The sequence below is a fragment of the Suillus discolor genome (assembly GCF_016758755.1).
Source record: "Suillus discolor strain FC423 chromosome Unknown F5147scaffold_17, whole genome shotgun sequence".
NCBI lineage: Eukaryota > Fungi > Basidiomycota > Agaricomycetes > Boletales > Suillaceae > Suillus > Suillus discolor.
In genome coordinates, this window is record NW_024541264.1 from 542688 (window position 1) to 562429 (window position 19742).

At 47.3% G+C, this 19742-nt stretch overlaps 11 protein-coding genes and 1 non-coding gene across 12 annotated transcripts; 6 read left to right on the plus strand and 6 right to left on the minus strand.

The window, feature by feature from the left end:
- Window positions 1-10: 10 nt before the first annotated feature.
- On the minus strand, window positions 11-1574 carry F5147DRAFT_686328 (glycosyltransferase family 50 protein). Its single transcript, XM_041436746.1, has 5 exons — window positions 1291-1574; window positions 1151-1243; window positions 673-1047; window positions 516-623; window positions 11-460 (listed from the first exon to the last, which is right to left on the minus strand). Exons 1-5 carry the CDS (start codon window positions 1536-1538, stop codon window positions 67-69), a joined length of 1218 nt encoding a protein of 405 aa, XP_041294909.1. The 5' UTR covers window positions 1539-1574; the 3' UTR covers window positions 11-66.
- A 340-nt stretch (window positions 1575-1914) lies between these two features.
- Window positions 1915-5328, minus strand: F5147DRAFT_573514 (OPT oligopeptide transporter protein-domain-containing protein; the record flags this gene model as incomplete). The annotated part of the gene is made up of 22 exons (XM_041431159.1): window positions 1915-2051; window positions 2105-2241; window positions 2294-2561; window positions 2620-2694; window positions 2747-2798; window positions 2852-2866; window positions 2921-2990; window positions 3033-3128; window positions 3183-3280; window positions 3335-3529; window positions 3584-3736; window positions 3793-3850; window positions 3902-3933; window positions 3983-4033; window positions 4090-4252; window positions 4310-4439; window positions 4497-4522; window positions 4573-4641; window positions 4692-4786; window positions 4849-4956; window positions 5014-5036; window positions 5091-5328. 22 exons carry the CDS (start codon window positions 5326-5328, stop codon window positions 1915-1917), a joined length of 2289 nt encoding a protein of 762 aa, XP_041294910.1.
- A 903-nt stretch (window positions 5329-6231) lies between these two features.
- On the minus strand, window positions 6232-7552 carry F5147DRAFT_95368 (ADP-ribosylation factor family-domain-containing protein). The gene is made up of 8 exons (XM_041444489.1): window positions 7364-7552; window positions 7249-7307; window positions 7133-7193; window positions 7013-7078; window positions 6719-6951; window positions 6581-6659; window positions 6505-6527; window positions 6232-6449 (listed from the first exon to the last, which is right to left on the minus strand). Exons 1-8 carry the CDS (start codon window positions 7404-7406, stop codon window positions 6444-6446), a joined length of 570 nt encoding a protein of 189 aa, XP_041294911.1. The 5' UTR covers window positions 7407-7552; the 3' UTR covers window positions 6232-6443.
- F5147DRAFT_95395 (N-myristoyl transferase) lies at window positions 7426-9663 on the plus strand. Its single transcript, XM_041444490.1, has 9 exons — window positions 7426-7905; window positions 7961-7991; window positions 8043-8170; window positions 8224-8315; window positions 8363-8479; window positions 8527-8697; window positions 8747-9068; window positions 9126-9401; window positions 9455-9663. The coding sequence occupies exons 1-9, from the start codon at window positions 7516-7518 to the stop codon at window positions 9575-9577; spliced, it is 1650 nt and encodes a 549-aa protein (XP_041294912.1). The 5' UTR covers window positions 7426-7515; the 3' UTR covers window positions 9578-9663.
- A 72-nt stretch (window positions 9664-9735) lies between these two features.
- On the minus strand, window positions 9736-11446 carry F5147DRAFT_771838 (UFD1-domain-containing protein; the record flags this gene model as incomplete). The annotated part of the gene is made up of 7 exons (XM_041441291.1): window positions 9736-10041; window positions 10091-10241; window positions 10293-10742; window positions 10790-11078; window positions 11135-11265; window positions 11327-11385; window positions 11438-11446. The coding sequence occupies 7 exons, from the start codon at window positions 11444-11446 to the stop codon at window positions 9736-9738; spliced, it is 1395 nt and encodes a 464-aa protein (XP_041294913.1).
- Window positions 11447-11555: 109 nt separating this feature from the next.
- F5147DRAFT_686359 (T-complex protein 1) lies at window positions 11556-13802 on the plus strand. The gene is made up of 9 exons (XM_041436747.1): window positions 11556-11676; window positions 11728-11773; window positions 11826-11878; window positions 11941-12030; window positions 12081-12332; window positions 12387-12644; window positions 12694-13169; window positions 13223-13457; window positions 13511-13802. Exons 1-9 carry the CDS (start codon window positions 11605-11607, stop codon window positions 13637-13639), a joined length of 1611 nt encoding a protein of 536 aa, XP_041294914.1. The 5' UTR covers window positions 11556-11604; the 3' UTR covers window positions 13640-13802.
- A 70-nt stretch (window positions 13803-13872) lies between these two features.
- On the minus strand, window positions 13873-13945 carry F5147DRAFT_t63. The gene has a single exon. It is a non-coding gene; the product is annotated as a tRNA-Phe (tRNA).
- Window positions 13941-14955, plus strand: F5147DRAFT_835769 (ATP synthase subunit D-domain-containing protein; the record flags this gene model as incomplete). Its single annotated transcript, XM_041443975.1, has 4 exons — window positions 13941-14200; window positions 14256-14448; window positions 14501-14750; window positions 14802-14955. The coding sequence occupies exons 1-4, from the start codon at window positions 14039-14041 to the stop codon at window positions 14953-14955; spliced, it is 759 nt and encodes a 252-aa protein (XP_041294915.1). The 5' UTR covers window positions 13941-14038.
- Window positions 14921-15984, minus strand: F5147DRAFT_835770 (ribosomal protein L24). The gene is made up of 5 exons (XM_041443976.1): window positions 15891-15984; window positions 15625-15737; window positions 15360-15571; window positions 15231-15306; window positions 14921-15167 (listed from the first exon to the last, which is right to left on the minus strand). Exons 1-5 carry the CDS (start codon window positions 15904-15906, stop codon window positions 15165-15167), a joined length of 420 nt encoding a protein of 139 aa, XP_041294916.1. The 5' UTR covers window positions 15907-15984; the 3' UTR covers window positions 14921-15164.
- An 82-nt stretch (window positions 15985-16066) lies between these two features.
- F5147DRAFT_744832 (FRG1-like family-domain-containing protein) lies at window positions 16067-17055 on the plus strand (the record flags this gene model as incomplete). Its single annotated transcript, XM_041439711.1, has 4 exons — window positions 16067-16755; window positions 16805-16865; window positions 16923-16990; window positions 17040-17055. 4 exons carry the CDS (start codon window positions 16067-16069, stop codon window positions 17053-17055), a joined length of 834 nt encoding a protein of 277 aa, XP_041294917.1.
- A 98-nt stretch (window positions 17056-17153) lies between these two features.
- F5147DRAFT_95572 (uncharacterized protein) lies at window positions 17154-18348 on the plus strand. Its single transcript, XM_041444491.1, has 4 exons — window positions 17154-17359; window positions 17412-17504; window positions 17562-17723; window positions 17778-18348. The coding sequence occupies exons 1-4, from the start codon at window positions 17252-17254 to the stop codon at window positions 18231-18233; spliced, it is 819 nt and encodes a 272-aa protein (XP_041294918.1). The 5' UTR covers window positions 17154-17251; the 3' UTR covers window positions 18234-18348.
- F5147DRAFT_686367 (signal recognition particle receptor beta subunit-domain-containing protein) lies at window positions 18327-19660 on the plus strand. Its single transcript, XM_041436748.1, has 4 exons — window positions 18327-18600; window positions 18649-18743; window positions 18803-19014; window positions 19072-19660. The coding sequence occupies exons 1-4, from the start codon at window positions 18474-18476 to the stop codon at window positions 19499-19501; spliced, it is 864 nt and encodes a 287-aa protein (XP_041294919.1). The 5' UTR covers window positions 18327-18473; the 3' UTR covers window positions 19502-19660.
- Window positions 19661-19742: the final 82 nt, after the last annotated feature.

Below are 19742 nucleotides of genomic sequence, written 5' to 3' on the forward strand. Positions count from 1 at the left end.
TCTTCCCGTATTCTTTAATCGTCCATGATGGCGTCATATATGTCCGTATGAGCGCTACTCAGGTATCTAACTGTGCTGGTTACATGACACATGGGGTATATATCCACTCATGATGACCCCAAGTACCCATGCATGGCCAACGACATAAACCAAACTCCTGACCCAAAGCCCAAAGAACACATCATCACCGAGGAACTCCAACTTGTATGCCTCTGCAAGCCACAGTGCTTGCGTGCCCATCCAGACTGCTCCACACATCACCCATTTTTTCCATGAAAGGTTAATGCGAGGTACAAGTAAAGGTATGAAGAGAGTATACCAGATAAAATATTGGGACGTGCACACACGGTTGAAGAGCACGAATGTGAACGTCTGTACAAACCACACGAACGGCAGGCCGGCTGAGAGTTGACCAAAGACGAGGCCGGTCCCGAGAGACAACGTCAGTTGGGGTATAAGACTTGTAAACGGCGAGCGAAGCAGCTGACGCCAGGTTGATAAGTTGGCTGAGGTACCGGAATACTGTGAGGTAGATGAGATAGAAGTAAGGGGAAAAGTTGTGCCGATGATCACGCCGGTCTGTATGATATAGATATGCCTCGTAGAGGAAGGGGTATCCCCACCTGTGGTAGCAAGTGAGGTTCAGTGCTTGAAGATCATGCAGATGCTTACACAGCGTAGCATATAGCTCCCAGAATAATAAATGTCCCTGCGCTGAGCAGGATGAAACAAATTGCCTCTCGTCCGACCAGTCGACGTAGTAGATGAGAAAAATTCCACCCTTTGCCATCGACACGCTGCGAGGTAATCGCAGAGACACAGCTAACCCCATATATGATCGGGTAGATTTTCCAGTGAGCACTGAGTCCCAGCATCACGGCGGCAGCGTTCTGTCGACGTTCGAGCGCGTAGAATAATGTCAAGAGGACAAAAGTGCAGAGAATCGCTTCAGAAGAACCACGCGTTGAGATAGTGAATACAAGAGGGTTCAAGAGGTGTGTTGCCGCTAGGAGAGATGCATGTGCGCACATAAAGCGTTTTCGAGTTCTTTGCGGAGACATCTGGTGCTAAAGATTTGGTATGGGGAAGGATGTGCGATATCAAAATTTGATAAATGAGGGCGCCATTTATTAGATCGCATGCAGCAAACAAATACTTTCCGAATGATGGGTGCAGCCACTCATTTGGAAGGAGAAGGATGGCTAGCAGTGGAGTATAGCGATAAGTCTCCCGAGCGTACGGACTATGAATCACTGAGCCTAACATCACCGAACAGACTGGGAAACTCACTCTCCGACAGTAAGAAAGAGAGGTGCAAGTGGCCCTTTCGCAATATTACCCTGCGGTTTGGGGTAAAGAATGAATCTGGCAGCGTCGCTGAATACGCGATAATCAATGTCGGTGTACTTCACTATCGAATGTGCATCGTGCCATTCGCTGTATAGTATAAGCACAACACGAAGGACAGCAGAAATAACCAGCAGCGTTCCAAAACCAGGGATACGATCCTGCCATGCAGCACTGGTGTTGGGTTGCATACGGCCTTAAAGCTTGACTCGGAAGCTTAATGATAAGCTAAGCCCAGCGCTAGTCTGAGTTGGCAATATTTGCAGTTGTATTTAGAGTCACGTGATACGTGATGAGCGCAAGGCTTGTACAGTGTAATAAAACTGCTGAAGCCGAAGTGTGGTTTCAGATATTTCCTCTAAGTCTACGGGAGGTATATAAAACCCTTTGGCAGGCTGTAGTGCTCATTGGTCCTCTACCCCACCGACCATGTGACGCGAACGCCATGTTTGTTGTGCACAGGGATACAATATTGGCATCTAACTCGAACGTGATGAGTCTATCATCTAAATCTGTCAGGAGATGTCACCGATACCTGCCGCAATCTATCAATCTAGTATATGACATTCAGAGAGACAAGCAGCGGTCGTAATTTCCGCTTTGGTCAGCACCCCACCATTCCGGAATAAGATGTGCTTTTCCAGCAGCCCCTTGTACCGCAAAGGAGAGAATGAATACCATGACTTGCGTTCCACCATCGAGGGCTATTGTACAGTGTGAATATTAACAGTCAAAATAACACGGCTACGAAACTTACCTGCGCCGACCAAATAATTGTATTCCACGAACCGACGTGGGTACCTAGTACGGAGCCACCACTGACACAAGAACGATACCATGTAATACGACACAACTGAAGAGTTTATTCCGGCGGAAAGCGCTCCAATGTAGTAGCTGTGTTGATAATGGGGTTTAGATCTCTATCACCGACGAGTTCAGAGCATACCAAATGATAGGAATGTAATAGTAATCCATGCGCAGTCTCGGCCAGTAACGGTGAATAATCCAGAAGGGAAGGGGCGCGACCAAGCCAATGAGATAGGACAAGGGAACCCATTGATACCTTTGACCAGATGAAAAGAGCTCGTGAGCAAGACCACCCCACGCAATGGCTTGCGAGTTGTATGATTGAGGTTGCTGGCCAGACCAGATGTTTGTTCCTTGTACAGACAACAGGATTTCGCGTTCATTGTCGATGATGGAATTCATCAAGACTAGAACGACGACTCGGAGTCAAATATGGTGAATGGATGGGTAAGATAACTCCCTAACCGTAGTTGAGAACAGCGCCGAGTAAGGTGCCAATGATCTGGGCTGTGAATGCAGCTCGGGGAGGCAGTTTGGCGTCTGAGTGTCTGTCAGTAAGAAGTACCTCCCTTGACAAAAAATGTACACAGACATTGAGCAATCTTCAAATCACGTAGTAGCAGCAAAGCTTGAGACACAGTATTCTGGACAATAACCCGAATAAAACGCTAATCAAGGCGACCATACGGATACGGACGTAGCTGTAAAGGACCTGTCAACGACAACATCAGTAGTGGTCAAAATCGGAATGTACATCAATACGAACAAAGAACATGTTCGCCATGGGTCTTCCGTTGTGCAGGTAGCCAGCAATCATCTGGACTAGGGTTTCTTCGCTGAAAGATCAGCTCAGGACAGCTATAGCATATAAATAATACGTGCGGATGGAGAGACTAAGGCCAGTAATGGCGGATAACGCGCCAAAGAACAAGATAGACACAATGGCCAAGAGGACTGCAATGACAAAGCCCCACCTCAAAAGACTCAATAAACCTTTTCATCAGATGAAGAATGTTAGTGTTACTCACCAGGGAAGCGTGGAATTTGTCTTGTAAATGACGACCAGTCCAACAATGAAGGAGAGAACGAACGTCAACAAGTACCAACTATTCGGAGCATCTGGATACTGTATAGTAATACGTTAGTGGTAAGGTCTCTATCCGATGTCAAAAGGACTGACCTTGAGCATCTCCTGGTAGTGCGGGTCGAGGTCCTCAGTGTTGGCGGGGACTTCTCTCTCTCCACTGTGTTTCCAGAACTTCCAATCGAAATTAGCACGCCAACTCCTCAGTGTGTCCATGTTGATCCAAGTCCAGGCTGCACGAAGGTCATCTTTGTTCCACAGGAGTAAGTGAGCGAACGTGGCAGCCAATCCCTGCAGTGGAAATATGAACGAAACACTTTACATCAGCAGTGATTCTTGACATACGAGGTTCATTGATAGAAGGTTAACAATCCAAGTGCCAGCATAGAATGGCAGCCCCTGTTCTGCCACCAAGGTAGGATCCACCTCATAGTTGGAATTCATAATCAAAGTCTGGTCGTAGACAGTCCCGTTCTCGTAAAAGAGGAGCTGCGCCAACTGATCGGTGCATTGTTAGCTTGGACATTAGAAAGTACAACGAGATTTTTACGTACAAATGGGAAGTTTTGAGATTTCCAAATGTTATTGTAGAATATTGTGACGAAGACAACACTTCACCTCTCTCAGTAATATTGTGCGAATCATGGGACTGAAACCACGTACATGCAGAGAATATAACCAATGAAACTGGAGAGCTAGGAGTGGTGTTATCAGAAGCGTCACACATACAGGATTGTCAACCACCTGAGCCCTCAGTGGAATAGCCATCGGGTTACCAGCATTACTCGAGATGTACTAAACTGAAGTTTAACCCCAAGTATCAACATATGTATCTTGACAGCGAGCTGCACCTGCCAGTCGAAGCACAGGGACAATAGACCGAGGCCCTCGTTTCCATTGGAACCACCAAACACGCGAGACACAGTAGCATTGCCAGGAGCGACAAGGCATAATATTGACAGTCCGGTGAGCAGTGGGAATATCCATTCGGGAAGAATCTCCCATATAAAGACTCTGAGTTCAAATTAATTAGAAATTGAACATTAGATTATGATTTATCGAGAAAATTACGCAGTAAAGACGCAATAGAACACCTTGAGCCTTCGACGTGCTGCGATGCCATCGCGATAGAAAGCGTCGAGCATGGAAAGCAACGGGAGAACGCCAGGATACAACATCTTCGACGGATAGAGGAGGATTCCTGAGTCAGTGTCGTGAGTTGAGATTCCAAGTATAGCTACTGTCGAAAGCAAAATACCTCGCATCAGACCGCCGATCCCATAGCTGTGGTTTGCGCCTTCAGTGGAGTAAGAAAGTACGCCAGCGCAACGCACCCGAGCAGTTGAGAAGAGAACAACAAAAATATTGATGAAACCGCATTCGGCGTGATGTTATAATACAAACTGATGAGTCGTCAGTCACTACCGACAGAGGAATTGGACTGCGAACCCACCGTTGGACAGCGAGAACTTCTGTAGCCAACGCAGAGTTCGCGGCTGCACTGGACATGATGATAATGAACGCATTCTCTTTCTTATTGAAGGGTCCCTGATATTCATAAATACGCATGAACTTCAGGGTCAGAGGCTACGTGAAAGACTCGGACGCACTGGATTCAGGTATCGGAGCAGTCCGTAGCGTGGAATGAATGTCTCCATCGCAAGGCCAATCACATAGGATATGATGCCGAGGAACATCAGAGATACATTGATAGTTTGCTGGAGTGTCCACACTGAATGAGCCCTCCGACTTGATGTTCGATAAAGAACTCTCACAGGTTTAAAGTAATAGATTTGAGCTAGGAAACAGTGTAAGTGAGTAAGAGCCTCGACTGAATGATCGACTACTTTACCCAGGGATCCACCAAAGGCGGAAAGGCCAAGACCGATGAAGAAAGCCCGGAAGGTCCAAGGGTTCAGACTAGGATCATCGAGCACGGAAATGACGTGAGATGCAATTTCTCTCTCGTTCTGAAGGACGACGTTCTCGTCTGTTTCAGCTTCTCGGGTGGAGGTCTCGATATCCCCCTTTATGCAGCAGGGTTTTTCGTCGCTGGCATCAGGTGTCCCTTTCACCGCTTCAGTGGACATGGCTGACAAGAGAGGATACGAAATACCTAGGCAGACCAAGGTAACATCTGATCTTTAAATATGCAACAAAGTCGACAAAACTTAGCAAGGGAAAGGCCGGCAAGAGACTACGGAACCTATGTTGAACCTATGTGGCAGAATGTTCAGTCCATCATGATCATCATTGTGATGTGCCACATGCAAAAGACAACAGAGTTCCATGGGGTTTCTCAACCAAAAGGGTCAAGAAGTGGCTTGCTATGATCTGAATTTAGTCGACCTGCCACGTCGACGTCGACGAAGTCGTGCCCTCGAGGCTTCAAATTTCAAACTCCAGACCTAGGCCTCATCAACGGGATTCCCTATCATGATACACTGCCATACGCGCCTGCAATTAGTCAGCTTAATGGAGCTTTCCCCTTCGTTGTCAATTCGTGGACCATCCTCAGGCTATGTTAGTCTCCCATAGCCAGACCATTCGAAAAGATGCAACAGTCGTTTCGGAAACTACTGTGGAATCAGTTTAGTGCCTTCGATCGTTGCACGGGCAATTATTATCGCAGGGTTGCGAGAAAAAATGACGCAGACTTCGTGGTTTAAATTTCCACAGGAAAATGATGTATCATGTGCATGAAGACAAACGAATCTGCCTGTTTTTCCGCTCCCCATCACTATATGAATAGCCCATCTATCATCGTCACCGTCCAACAACCTGAAATACCCAATAATAGCCTCAAGCTGAAAATTGTGAGCATTCAATATTCAAATCATAGAATGCTTACGTAGTGTCCAGTTTCGGCAACGAGGAATAAGCGGTCTGCTCAGTGTTCTGCCTGTCACCGAAGGTTTACAAAAGTCAGGGATAGTATTAGTACGTCCAAGGGAGAACATTATGTAACTCAGGAAGTGCCTACGTCGGCAGAAACCTTACTTGACCCGTAGGAGGAAACAACTTGAAAGTGGAGACTGATCAGTTCTCAAATATTTACTCAATATGTCCAAGTCTGCCGAGCTAGTTAACTCCAAGGGTATGAAGCGTGAAGAATAGCATATGACAGTCCACAGCGACAACAAAAATGAAGAAGAATGGGAATTAGTGAAGGTCTAATAGATCCCCTCAATCCCGACGCATAGGATCATATCTGGAAAGGTCATATATCAGTCAAAATGAGATACCTGAGTGGGGGTAGGACATACGTATTGTGAGAGCCATAGGAATCCTGAGCGTCATTCAGTCATTTATGCACCAACCGTAGCATGTCAGGCAACTCACCTTCGCCATACCCTTGTCTCTGGACGACTGAACACATGAATATCTCGATGGGTCGAATGTCGTTCAATGGGACCTTGCCCTGTGATGACGTCACAACTTATCAGTAATTCTCCATATCAATCAAATACAAAACCCCACCTTGCCGGTTGTCTGGTACAGCCCAAGGTGATGCCTCAATTCCTCCTCGCTGACTGCCCCAGGAGCATCAATCTTGTTGCCAAGAACTAGGAATGGAACCTTGGCCAGCTCCTCGATAGAAAGCAGAGCGTCAAGCTCAGCCTTTGATTCAGCGAAGCGCTCGAAGTCTGCAGAGTCGACCAAGAACACGATTCCATCGACCTCAGGGAAGTAGTCGCGCCAGAGGCGACGGGCTGAAACGCAAGTTGTTGTTCGGAAAACAGCCCAGGTCGCGAGAAGTGGTAGTATACTAACCTTGCTGATGTCCGCCGAGATCGTAAGTAGTGAATTTCACGTTACCAATTGCCAGTTCCTCGGAAGCTGCAGGTGCATAACATTAGGGAAGGAGGAACATTGTAAATGCAGACGGCGTACTGGGGTGGAGGGTGGGTTGAAGGGTGGCCAGTCTGTCGTTTTTCAGCATATGCAGAAGCGTCTATGGAATATGTCAATAGGTCATGTAAGGTTTGCACAAGTTACGCGATACTCACTGTCTTGCCAGCATTGTCCAAACCAAGGAAGAGAATTTTGGCGTTCTTGTGCATCAGCCCTAACATCAAGTTAAAAACGGTAAATAGAGCATAAAGCTGGGCTGAAAATACTGACCAAGCTGAGCAAGAATGTCCCAGAACCAATTTACGATGAACATGGTGACTGTTGAGCAACAAGAGTGGATAACCGAGAGGGTCGCTCAATTTGGCACGTAGTCTTGCGTGTCCTGTGACAACAATTCTGTGACACCACGCTGCTCCAATCCAATGTCTTCATCCTCTCAAAAGGCGCAAATCCAAGAGATAATTGATACTACCCAAGGATCTGATCCCGAGGATAAATGTTCCACCCCGGAACCCGAGGCTGATCATGAACAGGATGGTGCTATTACACCTCAGGCTTCATCATCCAAGCCAAAGAAGAAGAAAAAATCCAAGGCTGCAAAGGTTCTAAACGCAATGCGTGGCAAAAACGAAATACCTCAAGAGCTCATCAGTCATGTCGTGGATCGTGTCGCTGCTGAGCACGGGCCGAATACCCCAGCTGCCAATGAAGATAATATTAGGCAAGCATTGGAGCAGATGAAGATCATGGATGTCATCAAAGGCAAATCGGGCATCGCTGGGCGAGGGAAGAAAGCTATGGGAGAACATAAGGTATGTACAACAACTCATGTATAAATGCGGACCATGCATTCAAGGCTCGACATAGTTTTGGGCCACTCAGCCAGTCCCACAGCTTGGTATGCGTTGTATTATATATTCCAATTTCAGGGTTTGCTAAGCGGCTCTAGGTGATGAGGTTTCACCCGATGATGGTTTCATCGAACCCAACAAATCTCGAGAAGAAGTGCGGCAAGACCCATACCCTCTGCCGAAAGATTTCGAATGGGCCATATTAGACATCAATGACTCTAAGCAAGTATGCGTATCGATTGTGTCATATGTAGTCTTTCTGACTTTTCAATTCTACAGATCAAAGAAGTTTACGATTTATTATCTCTCAATTACGTCGAAGACGACGAGGCCGCATTCCGTTTCCAGTACAGTGCCGAGTTTCTAGAATGGTAAGCTATTCGGTGCATAGTAGGACGTGCACCTGACAAACATCTAGGGCTCTCAAACCCCCGGGCTACCTCAAAGACTGGCATATTGGTGTGCGTGTGTCTTCGAACAAGAAACTAGTAGCTTTTATCTCTGGCGTGCCAGTCACGTTACGCGTGCGCGGAAAGTAAGACATTTCATCGTGATGATTTCCAGGAAGTTGAAACTATACAGTGTTGTTCGAGCGTGCGAGATTAATTATCTGTGTGTGCACAAGAAGCTACGCTCGAAACGCCTGGCCCCTGTGCTCATCAAGGAGGTCACACGACAAGTGAATTTGACGGGTGTCTTCCAGGCCATCTATACCGCTGGTGTCGTTCTTCCAACACCTGTGTCCACTTGCCGGTATGTCACATCTCTGTATAGTTAGCGGAAGTGCTCAAGGGTCTATCAGCTACTTCCACCGCTCACTGAATATCCCGAAACTTGTCGACATCAAATTTACATACGTTCCCAGGAGCATGACACTTGCTCGAATGATTCGTGTCTATAAGATGGTGGCTAAGCCTCAACTAAGCGGCCTTCGTGAAATGGAGGAGAGAGATGTATCAGATGTTGCTGATCTCTTCACGCGCTACATGCAGAGGTTCAGCATGGGGCCAATCATGACACTTGATGAGGTCCGCCATCAGTTCTTGAGCGGGAGAGGCCGTATGGACGAACCGTCAGAACATTATCGGAGGCCAGGCCAGGTGGTGTGGACGTATGTTGTTGAGGTCAATTCCATATTCATGTGCTTCCTGTACTATTCTAATGCGCACTATGCACACTAGGAGGCACACACCGGCCGAATTACCGACTTCTTTTCGTTTTATTCTCTTCCTTCGACAATTATAAATCATCCGAAATATGGACTCTTGGAGGCTGCCTACCTGTTTTATTATGCATCTGACGCGGCGTTTGCTGCAGACTCAGAAGCAGACAGCATCCTCAAGAAACGATTAGAGGCTCTTGTGGGAGATGCACTAATCATCGCGAACCAGGCCAAATTTGACGTCTTCAATGCCCTTACACTCATGGACAACTGTAGCTTTTTGGAGAGTTTAAAGGTGTGTATCTTATCTATAAAGAGAGCGCGGTTAGTCCTTATGTTTTGTGGTAGTTCGGTGCCGGGGACGGTCTCCTTAATTTTTACTTGTACAACTGGAGAACAGCGCCTCTAGCAGGTGTTTCAGCCGTTGATGGCGTAGAACCAGGAAAGGGCGTCGGGATTGTCATGTTGTAACATCATTGTAACATTGACCCAGGCCGACAATCTGCTCACTTTGTGAATTGCATGTCTATCATTCAAGTATCTACGTACAACATCTTTACACACGCACACGAACCATCATCTGACCTCCTTCACTTTGTGGAATTAACTATCTTACAACCACCACCAATTTAATCACTGTCAATGTCAATCATGTCGTCATCGTCCACACCCCAATCCGGCGTCGGACTGCGTCTCTTCGACTGTGCTGTCGTTTGTCGGGGAAGCGGTCTACCTCCGGCACTACCAAGATCACGCCCACGGAAGCTTGGTGGAATGTGGGTGGACCGGGAGGAACCTAGCGTATTACCAGCGCCCCAAACCTTCTCGCTCGGTTGCGACTCGGCAGATGGCTTCTCCTTTTCCTTTCCTTTTGCACCTGGGGGTGACGTGACTGGCCGGCCCGTGAGGGTATTGCCCGAACCTGAGAAAGAGGGCTGCAGAAATTGTGAGACCAATTTGAGGAGGAACTATATTCAAACTCACAGCTGAAGGGGGAGGAGAGGAAGGAGCCTTGGGTTCCGATGGGGTGTATGGAACGACATTAAAGCCAAAAAACAGTTTCCCGAATGGAAGATTGAGTGCAGCGGGAACCTTGGCATCTGCTTCAGCGGAGCTGTTGATAACCTTCTGTTGGCTGTTGAAATCGTTAGCATGCCCAGATGTAACAAGATTCCTTAAAACTCACTCGGTCCTGATGATCTTGCTATCTTCCCCAACTGCTTCAACTCCCCGATGACTGATACCCTTGCCTTTCGTCTTCCGACCAGCGAGAGTTTCCCCCTTGCCCTTGAAACTCTCCCAATGATCGCCACCTTTGCTTACAGCCGTTCCACCAGGAGCAACGAAGCCACCACCTAATGATGAAGACGGTCGTGAAGAACCGGGACTCGATGAATTAAGGTCGATCTTCAATTTGGATGCCATAGTGGAAGGCGGGGCAGGTTTGGGACGTTCGGGCTCTACGTAACCGACCGGGGGAGCAAAATCGACCTCTAGGTCGGTGTCCAGTACGTTTATGCCACCTCCACCAGGTGTCGCCTCCATCACAAGAAAGCCAAAGATTATTGAGTTGTAATATATTTCAATTATATCACCTTGAGTGAGCGCAGTGAAATTTCGCAGAGCTTGCTCGAGCCTGATGGATATTAGCTGAGTCAGTGATGCCGAAAAATGTGCACATACACAGCTTTTGGATCTGAAATTTCAAGGAAATGCGTGGATTGTGCCTGTAGCTTGACGAACTTGCCCTTCGGGAGTTCAGCACCAGTTATGCGAATTGGGTCACCTTCATTGAGACGCAAGGTCTTCATCATCCAGTAAGGGAGATGGACAATTCCCTCTTCAGCGATAAACTCGAGTACACCTGCATGTGTGGATGCGGCCGGATTGGTCGCATTTGTAAGTTGAAACATCCAAGGTCCCTCGAGATCGAGGTGAGTCAAATGTGCGAGGGCCGATGGAGGCATAATAACTACAAGAAAATCGTTACTACACGACTTCAGTGTACGATAAGATCCAATTACGTACTCTTTCCTCCGTAGGAGAGATTCTCTCGCTCCCGGCCAGGAAGCATCGCTACACTGTAGGCCTTCAAGTACACGTTATACGAACGAGGATTTGGCCGGTTAACTCGAGAGACCATAGGAACTCCAAATCCTCTGGAATGACATAGCAACCGGTCAGGAAACCTGACCCAGGAGCCAGAGAGAGGTAGCGTACTGGGCGAACTGAGCGAAAAGACCCCCTGGGCCACCTGCCATGCCATCCTGATCGTCAAACTATAAGGGATGGTCAGTTGCCTTGATCATTTCTGTTGTTAGATGCACCCACAAAGTTCATCTGAAAACGAGATCGTGAAGTGAAAGAGAGTAGCCAAAGTCAAGCATACGCATACCCAGCGGCAAACCCCGTGACCACTAATTTAGCTGTACTCTGGTTTTGTCTAGTACGCGCATCGTCCACTGCTTAAAATCTATTGAGCCTTCAACGAAATCAAAATGGCATCAAAGATTGCACCAGCGGCACCTCAAGCAGCTCGTACGGGCTCAAATGCCGCGTTCAATGACAAGGTACTGGTCATTCATGATCGCGATGACTCAATAGAATGAACGCGTCCACAGGTCAAGCCAATGGAACTTCGGATGTCTAACTTGGTCGCTGCCAAAGGTACATGAAGAGTTTTGTTTGCGATCGTTTCGCATGGTTGACTTTCTCGTAGCCATCAGCGATGCTGTTCGAACATCTCTCGGTCCAAGGGGGATGGACAAAATGGTATGGTTTGATTTTACTTCGTTGATGGTGAAGAGATATCATATCGCGATTGATTTACATAGATTCAAACGTCAAAGGGCGAGGTCATCATCACCAACGATGGAGCAACAATTCTACGGAGTATTCAAGCTCTACATCCTGCTGCCAAGATGGTGCGTGTCGAGCCATGATGCTTGCTGATCACCTACTTATGTCAAGTTAGCTGGTCGACCTCTCAGCTGCTCAAGATGTGGAAGCAGGTGATGGAACAACATCGGTCGTTGTTCTAGCAGGTAGTCTTCTCGGGGCCGCGGAAAAGATGCTACAGAAAGGCATACATCCAACCATCATCGCAGAATCGTTTTTGAAAGCATCGGTCAAAGCAGTCGAATATCTCACCGAGATATCGACACCGATTGATCTCAGCGACAAGACCAGTCTGCTCCGAGCAGCAAGCACTTCCCTGAACTCCAAGGTGCCAAGGATTTTTGAACTTATTGTGGTCGCGCTTTGCTCACGCGCGCTTCAGATCGTCTCTCAATACTCATCGACACTTGCTCCCATCGCAGTAGCTGCTGTCACGCGTTTGGTTACACCTCAATCGTCCACTGTGGACCTTCGTGACATCAGGGTTGTGAAGAAAGTTGGCGGCACTATCGAAGATACTGAGCTTATAGATGGTGTTGTCCTCAACCAAAATGTTATTGTCTCAGCTGGTGGTCCTACTCGCGTGGAAAAGGCCAAGATTGCCATAATCCAATTCCAGCTCAGTGCTCCCAAACCTGACGTATGTGCTTTTCACTACGTTCATCTCAGTTCTCATGGCACCTCGTTAGATGGATAACACTGTTGTGATAAACGACTACCGACAAATGGACAAGGTCATCAAAGAGGGTCGTCAGTACCTGCTTAACATCTGCAAAAAGATCAAGAAGGCGAATTGCAACGTTTTACTGATCCAAAAGTCCATCCTCCGTGATGCAGTCGATGATACGTCCCTGAGCTTCCTTAAGCGTCTTAACATCCTTGCAGTCAAGGATGTTGAACGTGACGAGATCGAATTTCTTTCCAAGAGTCTCGGTTGCAAACCTATTGCCGACATCGAAGCCTTCACAGAAGACAAGCTTGGCTACGCAGATCTAGTCGAAGAGACTTCGAATGCTGGTATCAAGGTCGTCAAGATCACTGGCGTCAAGAACCGTGGTCGCACAGTTAGCATTCTGGCTACGGGTGGCAACAACCTTGTCGTGGAGGAATGTGAACGCAGTCTGCATGATGCTCTTTGCGTTGTCCGGTGTCTCGTAAAGAAACGGTGAGACTCAAGTGTCCCATTTCTATTGGTCAAGGTTCTGATCTGATGAAAAGAGCGCTCATCGGTGGTGGTGGTGCACCTGAAATCCACGTCTCCCGGCTGTTGTCTCAATATGCACAGTCACTCAAAGGCATGGAAGCCTACTGCTTCCAAGCATACGCAGACGCATTAGAGGTGATACCGACGACGCTTGCGGAGAATGCTGGACTCAACCCGATTGCTATTGTTACGGAATTACGCAACCGACATGCTCTAGGTGACCGGAATGCTGGTATTAACGTTCGCACAGTAAGTGGTTGCAGCCTTGAGTTACTTCCATCATTTAACCATATACACCTTAGGGCCTAATCTCGAATATTCTCGAGGAGGATGTTGTTCAACCTCTTCTCGTCTCTACGAGCGCGATTGAACTCTCGACAGAGACTGTGTGCTTACTTTTGAAGATCGATGACTATGTACAAGCAAGATAATGAGACGTTCAAATAGACATCGTTGGCTGTCTTCAGTATAACAATAATGAACGAAGCAAAACTGGCACACTGCACCTTTGTTCATTGACGCACGCTCGAGTAAGTTTCTTCGTGCAGATGCTGACCGTAGGCAAAATGTCTAAATCCGTTATGAAGTAAAAACACCAAAAATAAATAAAATGGTGATTGATGGTCTGGAAGATTTTATTTCTGTAACAAGGGATGCAAAAAAATGCCAGGACCGTGGATTGAACACGGGACCTCCAGAACTTCAGTCTGTTGCTCTCCCAGCTGAGCTACCCCGGCTTGTTAACCAGGTTAGGGCTTATGGCATCTTAACCTAGAAGGGGACGTACTGCCTGCTATTGCCATCACTTACCTTCAGCACTCCCCACAACAATGTCTGGAGCAGGTCCTAGGGAGAATGTCTTCGCTACGCGTATGGCCTTGACAAACACAAAACTCCGTTTAAAGGGAGCTGAAACCGGGCATTCGTTGCTGGCAAAGAAGCGTGATGCCCTGACCACGCGATTTCGTGCCATACTGAGGAAGGTGGATGAGGTGTGTTACACTACCTGATGCTTGCTTGTTCAGGATGCTGATGATTAAATCATAGGCGAAGCGGAAGATGGGTAGAGTGATGCAATTGGCGTCGTTCTCGATGGCAGAGGTCACATATACTACGGGAGATATTTCCTATATCGTTCAGGAGCAAGCAAAACTTGCCACTTTCCGTGTCAAAGCGAAGCAAGAGAATGTTTCTGGTGTTCTTCTCCCAGGATTTGAAGTTGATCGCGTACCGGGATCTGGTAGTTGCTTTGGAACTTCTATACAGTTTTTATTCTAATGTTCGCATCACAGACTTCAATTTGACAGGTCTTGGTCGGGGAGGCCAACAGGTTCTACGAGCAAAGGAGGTGTACGCTAAGGCTCTCGAAACGCTGGTGGAACTTGCGTCGCTACAAACGGCGTTCACCATCTTGGATGAAGTTATTCGCGCGACAAACCGGCGAGTGAACGCCATTGAACATGTAATCATTCCGCGGTTGGACAATACCATCAAATATATCATGAGTGAATTAGACGAAATGGATCGCGAGGAGTTCTTCAGGTGAGCGCATCAAGTCTACTGGTCAAGCTTAGACGCCGATGATGCTTGTAGACTCAAGAAAGTTCAAGGCAAGAAGAAGAGAGATGCCGGGAAGGCGGAAATGAAAGCTATAACCGACAAGGAGGAATCGTTGAAACAGCTGGATGAACAACAAGAATCAACAGTGGACTTGCTGAGTACCAAGGATGCAGATGTCATTTTCTGATCGATAGTTAGTACCGCAATGTACTATTTGTGTTCTATGCAAGCTGCAAGGGTAATCTGGATCAATCTGTACACTATTGCCCAAGGCAGCTGTCTCAAAGTATAGCAGGAGGATCATGGTGCATATCATGTGCGATAGTGCGCATAGATACATGGTGGTTTTGTGAATGCAATAAGGAAAGCCGAGGACAATCAATACGCGACAGGAAATCACTGGAAGATGAGGGACAAGTCAGCTTTTATGGCCAATTGTCAAATCTAATTATGGTCACTTACATCCACGATCTCGACATCCTCAGTGGCGGTAGGTTGTGCAGTCTTTGATCTGTCTTTACGATCAAGGATTGCCCGACTAGTGGAAAAAGCTTTAGAATGATGAACATAAACAAAACATAGATTACCCACCGATCCTTGTCAAGCTTGATGGTGGTAATCACGACTTTGCTGGGGTGGATACCGATGGGAGCAGTAGCACCGTTGGATTTGTCGCGTTGCACACGGTCAACATGAATGACCCATTTCTTGCGGTACACCTGTGTGACCTTTCCTTCCCGGCCCTTGTATTTCCCCCGCAAAATCCGTACTTCATCATCCTTACGGATCGGTAGTGACCGCGTCTAGTAAGTAGTATAAACACCCCGCGCCTCATTTCTCAACAGATCCAACGTACGTTGTATTTCGCCCGGAGTTCTTTGGATAGAGATGACGACATGATCTTGCGGCGGACCGAGGAGGGTGCGCTGAAATGGGCCTTGCGGTTCTTGCGCCGCGAAGAGGAGACGTCTGTTGTGTAGACTCATTCGTCAGTAAGCTATTCACCCCACAGATCTCATCCAAGTCTCAGAGTCTCCATCCAACTTCTCCTGTGCATAAAATTTGACTCCGAGGCGATAGATAGGTAGAATGGACACCAGTGAGTACAAAGATCGTACTGACCAGGGTTATACTTCATCTTGATCTTGAGGAGGACGCTGATAACGGTGTCGGGCAGTTCAATTTGGGTGTATGGAACGAATTGTTTGGTTCAAAGTTTGTTCGTCGGCATTTGCCGCATGTACCACGGCATTATGATGCAGCTTCTTTACCCTCACACATTTCGCCGCGTGTAGTCGATGGAGAAAGTTCGGTCCACGCAGCTCAAATTCAAAGGGGACAAAATCAAGAAGAAGCGCAAGAGAGAACACCACGATGAAGGCTCCGCCAGCAAACGTGTAGAAGATGAGGACCCGGAAACATGGGTCCTACCGGAGAATGCAGCAGAAATTCGCGGGCCTACTTTCATCATACACCCTTCTGATCCTTCGCCGATATCAGTGAATTTTGATTCTACAAGAAACAAGATTGTGTTGTCATCTCTGGACAAGGACTCGACATCTGATACCGATACCCCGTCATTACTCGATCGCATACCTACAGAGGTAGCTCAGGTCTGGGTTACAACGTGCGTCGCGGGATCGGCCACTATCAACCTTCGGACGGGCACTGGCGAAGGAAAGTTTCTGTCTTGTGACAAGCATGGTATTGTGAGTGCTTTTAGGGAAGCACGAGGGCCCGAGGAGGAGTGGACACCCGTTCTTTTACCCGATGGCATGGTAGCCTTCATGAACGTGTATGAAAATCATCTCAGTGTTGACGAGGTCGCAGGAGGTTCGCTCCAGCTGCGAGGTGACAGTGAAGAAGTCGGGTTTCGGGAGCGGTTTTGGTTAAAGATCCAAAGCAAGTATAAGAAGGAGGCCCATGAGGAGAAGAAGAAAAGAGAAGCGGGCTCAGAGTTGACAGTCATAGACGAAACTTCCACCAAGTACGTTTCGCTTAAGATGAACTGGTTTGTGATCTGAAAGATTCCAAAGCCATATGCACCAAGCCTGGGGAGCTGGACGTTCGGTGGTGTCTCAAGAGGATAAGAAGGAGGTTCGTTGATATTCATATTTTATGCGATTATCGGTAACATTCTGAATAATGCATCAGCTCAAGCGAGCACGCAAGGAAGGTCGCTTGGCAGAAGCATTGCTGGACCGACGAGCGAAGTTAAAGAGGTATGTTCTAATCCATTCTGAATGTATCTCTCATCTGATTTTACCACAGTGATCGATTTTGTTGAGACCTTGTGCCGAATTATCAATCCATCTTTTGTGCATGTCGGACTCGTGTATCTTTGTAGTGTACTTTTATATTTACCCGTGGGGCATTTCCCGTGACAGCTCGCGCGTGTCGCAACCGAAGGTGGAATAAAGGGGGGTGTATAAGACATCTTCCTTTGTAGCCCTTTGTGTTATCATTCATCGCCAGCCCCAGACATGCGCACAGAACTTTTCTTCATCTCTCAACCCGCGAGGCGATGTAAGGATGTCCGAGAGGTAAAACTAGCATCCAGGATGAATTCATGGCAGTGGCAGAGATTGCGTGTACGTACCAGATAAATTTCTGAAAATCTGGTTAACTGATTTTGAGTCAAAGGCTCTCGTCATAGATGCAGCAGCCAGGTTTCTCAATACACAATGTAGATATGAACACCAGGATCCCGAAATGGTTCGTTTGTTCTACCAGGCGGTGAGCTTCGATCGAATCTTCTGTTGCATTGTTTCATTACTCCATCCTTTATTTCAGGTCCACGCTACATGGCCAGAAATTGCAGCGAAATATCCCAATTCATGGGTTCTGGTCTGGTATCTAAGGATATATCTGTTGAAACGAGTATATCGGAAACGGTGGTCTGATAAAATCGCTCGTGAGAGGGCTGCCAGCCAACTCAGACGACTTCGCACAAAAGTATGCTCTGTACTTTGTATCACCAGATAGTTAGATTCTGAAAACACCCCGCAGAACACAAATCAATCGTCCGTCCATCAAATCGATACCGGTGCTTCACAAGCCCGTGTAGCCAAGAGAACTCGAGGGAGGGCTATTACCTGTGATCGGCCTGTTTCCCCACCTGGTCCAGAAATTAGCGTGTCACCTGCAATGCAATGCTCTGCTGTCATCGCTCACCAGCACAGCGGGAGCTCATCTTCTCCCGCCTCAGCACAATCCCACAGCATAGTACCCATTCAAAGCTCTCATGCAGTTTTTCGGTTTCTCGACTCGATGACACCCAGTCTGGTAAAACTTGTTCCGGATTTCCTTTCTGCTGGGATTTATGATCAGAGCCATCTGGAAGACTTCTTCACGTGGCCCGAGAAGGCTCAACGTAACTTTCTTCTCAAGACATTTGTTGGAAAAATGAACGCGTTGGAGTTAGGAGCAATGCTAATAGCGTTGAATTGTAGACGCCATGGCTAAGTTGATGCTACAACTTGTTCTACGGTCACAACTCTGATGTCACTTACGATAACCTTACGACTTTGATGTCTTATGTAAATAGTGGCTGCGTAGGTTCTCAACAACGTCAAACAGGAACATGCAATTACTTCATTGTAACACTCAGTACTTAGTACGCATCCGTAACATTCTATTGCACTTACAGCACTAGTACTGAGTAATTCTGTCCACCTATCCATCTTTTAGGACGTTTAATATAAGATGGGAGTGGAATCACAGAGCGACGAGACTGTGTCGGTGACGCCTGAGGTGGTTCCATTCACCAATGGTCTTTCACCTCAGAGCTTATTGCTGCTTTCCTTGGCGCTGGTCGTGGGTTTACTACTTGGTACGTTTCGGAAGACTTGATTTTGGAAGAAGTTCTTACACTTTGAAGTTATCATATTCTCTCGAAGAAAATCAAGGTCCAGAGGTACCGCACTTCTCCTTGTCGGGCCCTCAGATGCTGGCAAAACAGCTATACTTTCTACTGTTTGTGACATATCAATGAAGTTACATTGATTGTCTAACTCTAAATCAATTGTATCTAGCTCGCATTTACTGGAACGCTACCATCGCACACGTCACTGCAAGTCAATACTTCTCTCATGCCTCTCTCGCCAGTAGGCATCTTGCCGGTGATCGACATCCCTGGGCACCCTCGAATTAGGGATCAATTCGAGGAGCACTTAGTCAATGCCAGAGCAGTTGCTTTTGTAGTGGATGCAAGTACCATATCACGCAACGGGTCTACAGTAGCAGAGTGCGTATATTTGACTCTTTTATGGCCACAGTAGTTCTAACGAAATGCGACGTTTAGACACCTCCATCATGTTCTTCATGCTATAACGTCGCTTCCTCCTTCACATTTAGCACCCGCACTCCTCATCCTCGCTAACAAGTGCGACCTCATGAAGACAGCTACGTCTTCAGGCTCTCCCACCGAGGTTGCCATTTCACGCGTGAGAACGATTCTTGAACGTGAGCTGGAGAAGCGACGAGAGGCTCAGTCTGGCGGCATGGGGGTCGAAGGCTTGGGCGCTGAAGGCGAACGTTCTGATATAGGAGGCCTGGACTGCAGTGGTCCTGGCGGAATCTTCAAGTTTGCCGATTGGGAAGGCGGAGAAGTTGATTTTGCAGGAACATGGGTAAACGTCGGAGAGCTTAAGGATGATGAAAAAGAAGGAGTAGCTACTGACGGCCTAGCCTCATTGCGGAGTTGGCTGGGAACAACTTTTACTGTGACCTAACTCCCATGATCGTGATTTTTTCTGATACAAGACACTCAAAACTTGGGCTCAAATTCTAGGATGGTCTATTAGCCGTTGAATTCCATCGGAACCATTGTCCAGAGCGGTGATTCATACAATAGACTTCGTTTAAATAGATCGCCCAAAATTGGAGGTTTCGCATAGGGTAGCGTGTAAGGCACCCAGAATATACAAGTACAAACAAACGATGGTATAAATTCCTCAAACAATTCCTGGTTGA

Excerpts from the sequence above, each read along its gene's own strand:
- F5147DRAFT_686328 (XM_041436746.1), bottom strand. The coding sequence starts at position 1,538 with ATGCAACCCAACACCAGTGCTGCATGGCAGGATCGTATCCCTGGTTTT. Across the intron at positions 1,048-1,150 it reads CCATCATTCGGAAAGTATTT|AACTCGAAAACGCTTTATGT; the intron begins GTTTGCTGCATG and ends GTCTCCGCAAAG. Across the intron at positions 624-672 it reads GGAGCTATATGCTACGCTGT|GTGGGGATACCCCTTCCTCT; the intron begins GTAAGCATCTGC and ends TTGCTACCACAG.
- F5147DRAFT_95368 (XM_041444489.1), bottom strand. The coding sequence starts at position 7,406 with ATGTTCATCGTAAATTGGTTCTGGGACATTCTTGCTCAGCTTG. Across the intron at positions 6,952-7,012 it reads TCTCGGCGGACATCAGCAAG|CCCGTCGCCTCTGGCGCGAC; the intron begins GTTAGTATACTA and ends CTTGCGTTTCAG. Across the intron at positions 6,528-6,580 it reads GAGACAAGGGTATGGCGAAG|GATTCCTATGGCTCTCACAA; the intron begins GTGAGTTGCCTG and ends AATGACGCTCAG.
- F5147DRAFT_95395 (XM_041444490.1), top strand. The coding sequence starts at position 7,516 with ATGTCTTCATCCTCTCAAAAGGCGCAAATCCAAGAGATAATTGATACT. Across the intron at positions 8,316-8,362 it reads AGTGCCGAGTTTCTAGAATG|GGCTCTCAAACCCCCGGGCT; the intron begins GTAAGCTATTCG and ends ACAAACATCTAG. Across the intron at positions 9,402-9,454 it reads GCTTTTTGGAGAGTTTAAAG|TTCGGTGCCGGGGACGGTCT; the intron begins GTGTGTATCTTA and ends GTTTTGTGGTAG.
- F5147DRAFT_686359 (XM_041436747.1), top strand. The coding sequence starts at position 11,605 with ATGGCATCAAAGATTGCACCAGCGGCACCTCAAGCAGCTCGTACGGGC. Across the intron at positions 11,774-11,825 it reads TAACTTGGTCGCTGCCAAAG|CCATCAGCGATGCTGTTCGA; the intron begins GTACATGAAGAG and ends ACTTTCTCGTAG. Across the intron at positions 13,458-13,510 it reads CTGGTATTAACGTTCGCACA|GGCCTAATCTCGAATATTCT; the intron begins GTAAGTGGTTGC and ends TATACACCTTAG.
- F5147DRAFT_835770 (XM_041443976.1), bottom strand. Across the intron at positions 15,572-15,624 it reads AACTCCGGGCGAAATACAAC|ACGCGGTCACTACCGATCCG; the intron begins GTACGTTGGATC and ends ACTACTTACTAG. Across the intron at positions 15,307-15,359 it reads ATCAAGCTTGACAAGGATCG|TCGGGCAATCCTTGATCGTA; the intron begins GTGGGTAATCTA and ends TTTTTCCACTAG.
- F5147DRAFT_95572 (XM_041444491.1), top strand. The coding sequence starts at position 17,252 with ATGCGCACAGAACTTTTCTTCATCTCTCAACCCGCGAGGCGATGTAAG. Across the intron at positions 17,360-17,411 it reads GGCAGTGGCAGAGATTGCGT|GCTCTCGTCATAGATGCAGC; the intron begins GTACGTACCAGA and ends TTTGAGTCAAAG. Across the intron at positions 17,505-17,561 it reads TTCGTTTGTTCTACCAGGCG|GTCCACGCTACATGGCCAGA; the intron begins GTGAGCTTCGAT and ends CCTTTATTTCAG.
- F5147DRAFT_686367 (XM_041436748.1), top strand. The coding sequence starts at position 18,474 with ATGGGAGTGGAATCACAGAGCGACGAGACTGTGTCGGTGACGCCTGAG. Across the intron at positions 18,601-18,648 it reads GGTCGTGGGTTTACTACTTG|TTATCATATTCTCTCGAAGA; the intron begins GTACGTTTCGGA and ends TACACTTTGAAG. Across the intron at positions 19,015-19,071 it reads AACGGGTCTACAGTAGCAGA|ACACCTCCATCATGTTCTTC; the intron begins GTGCGTATATTT and ends TGCGACGTTTAG.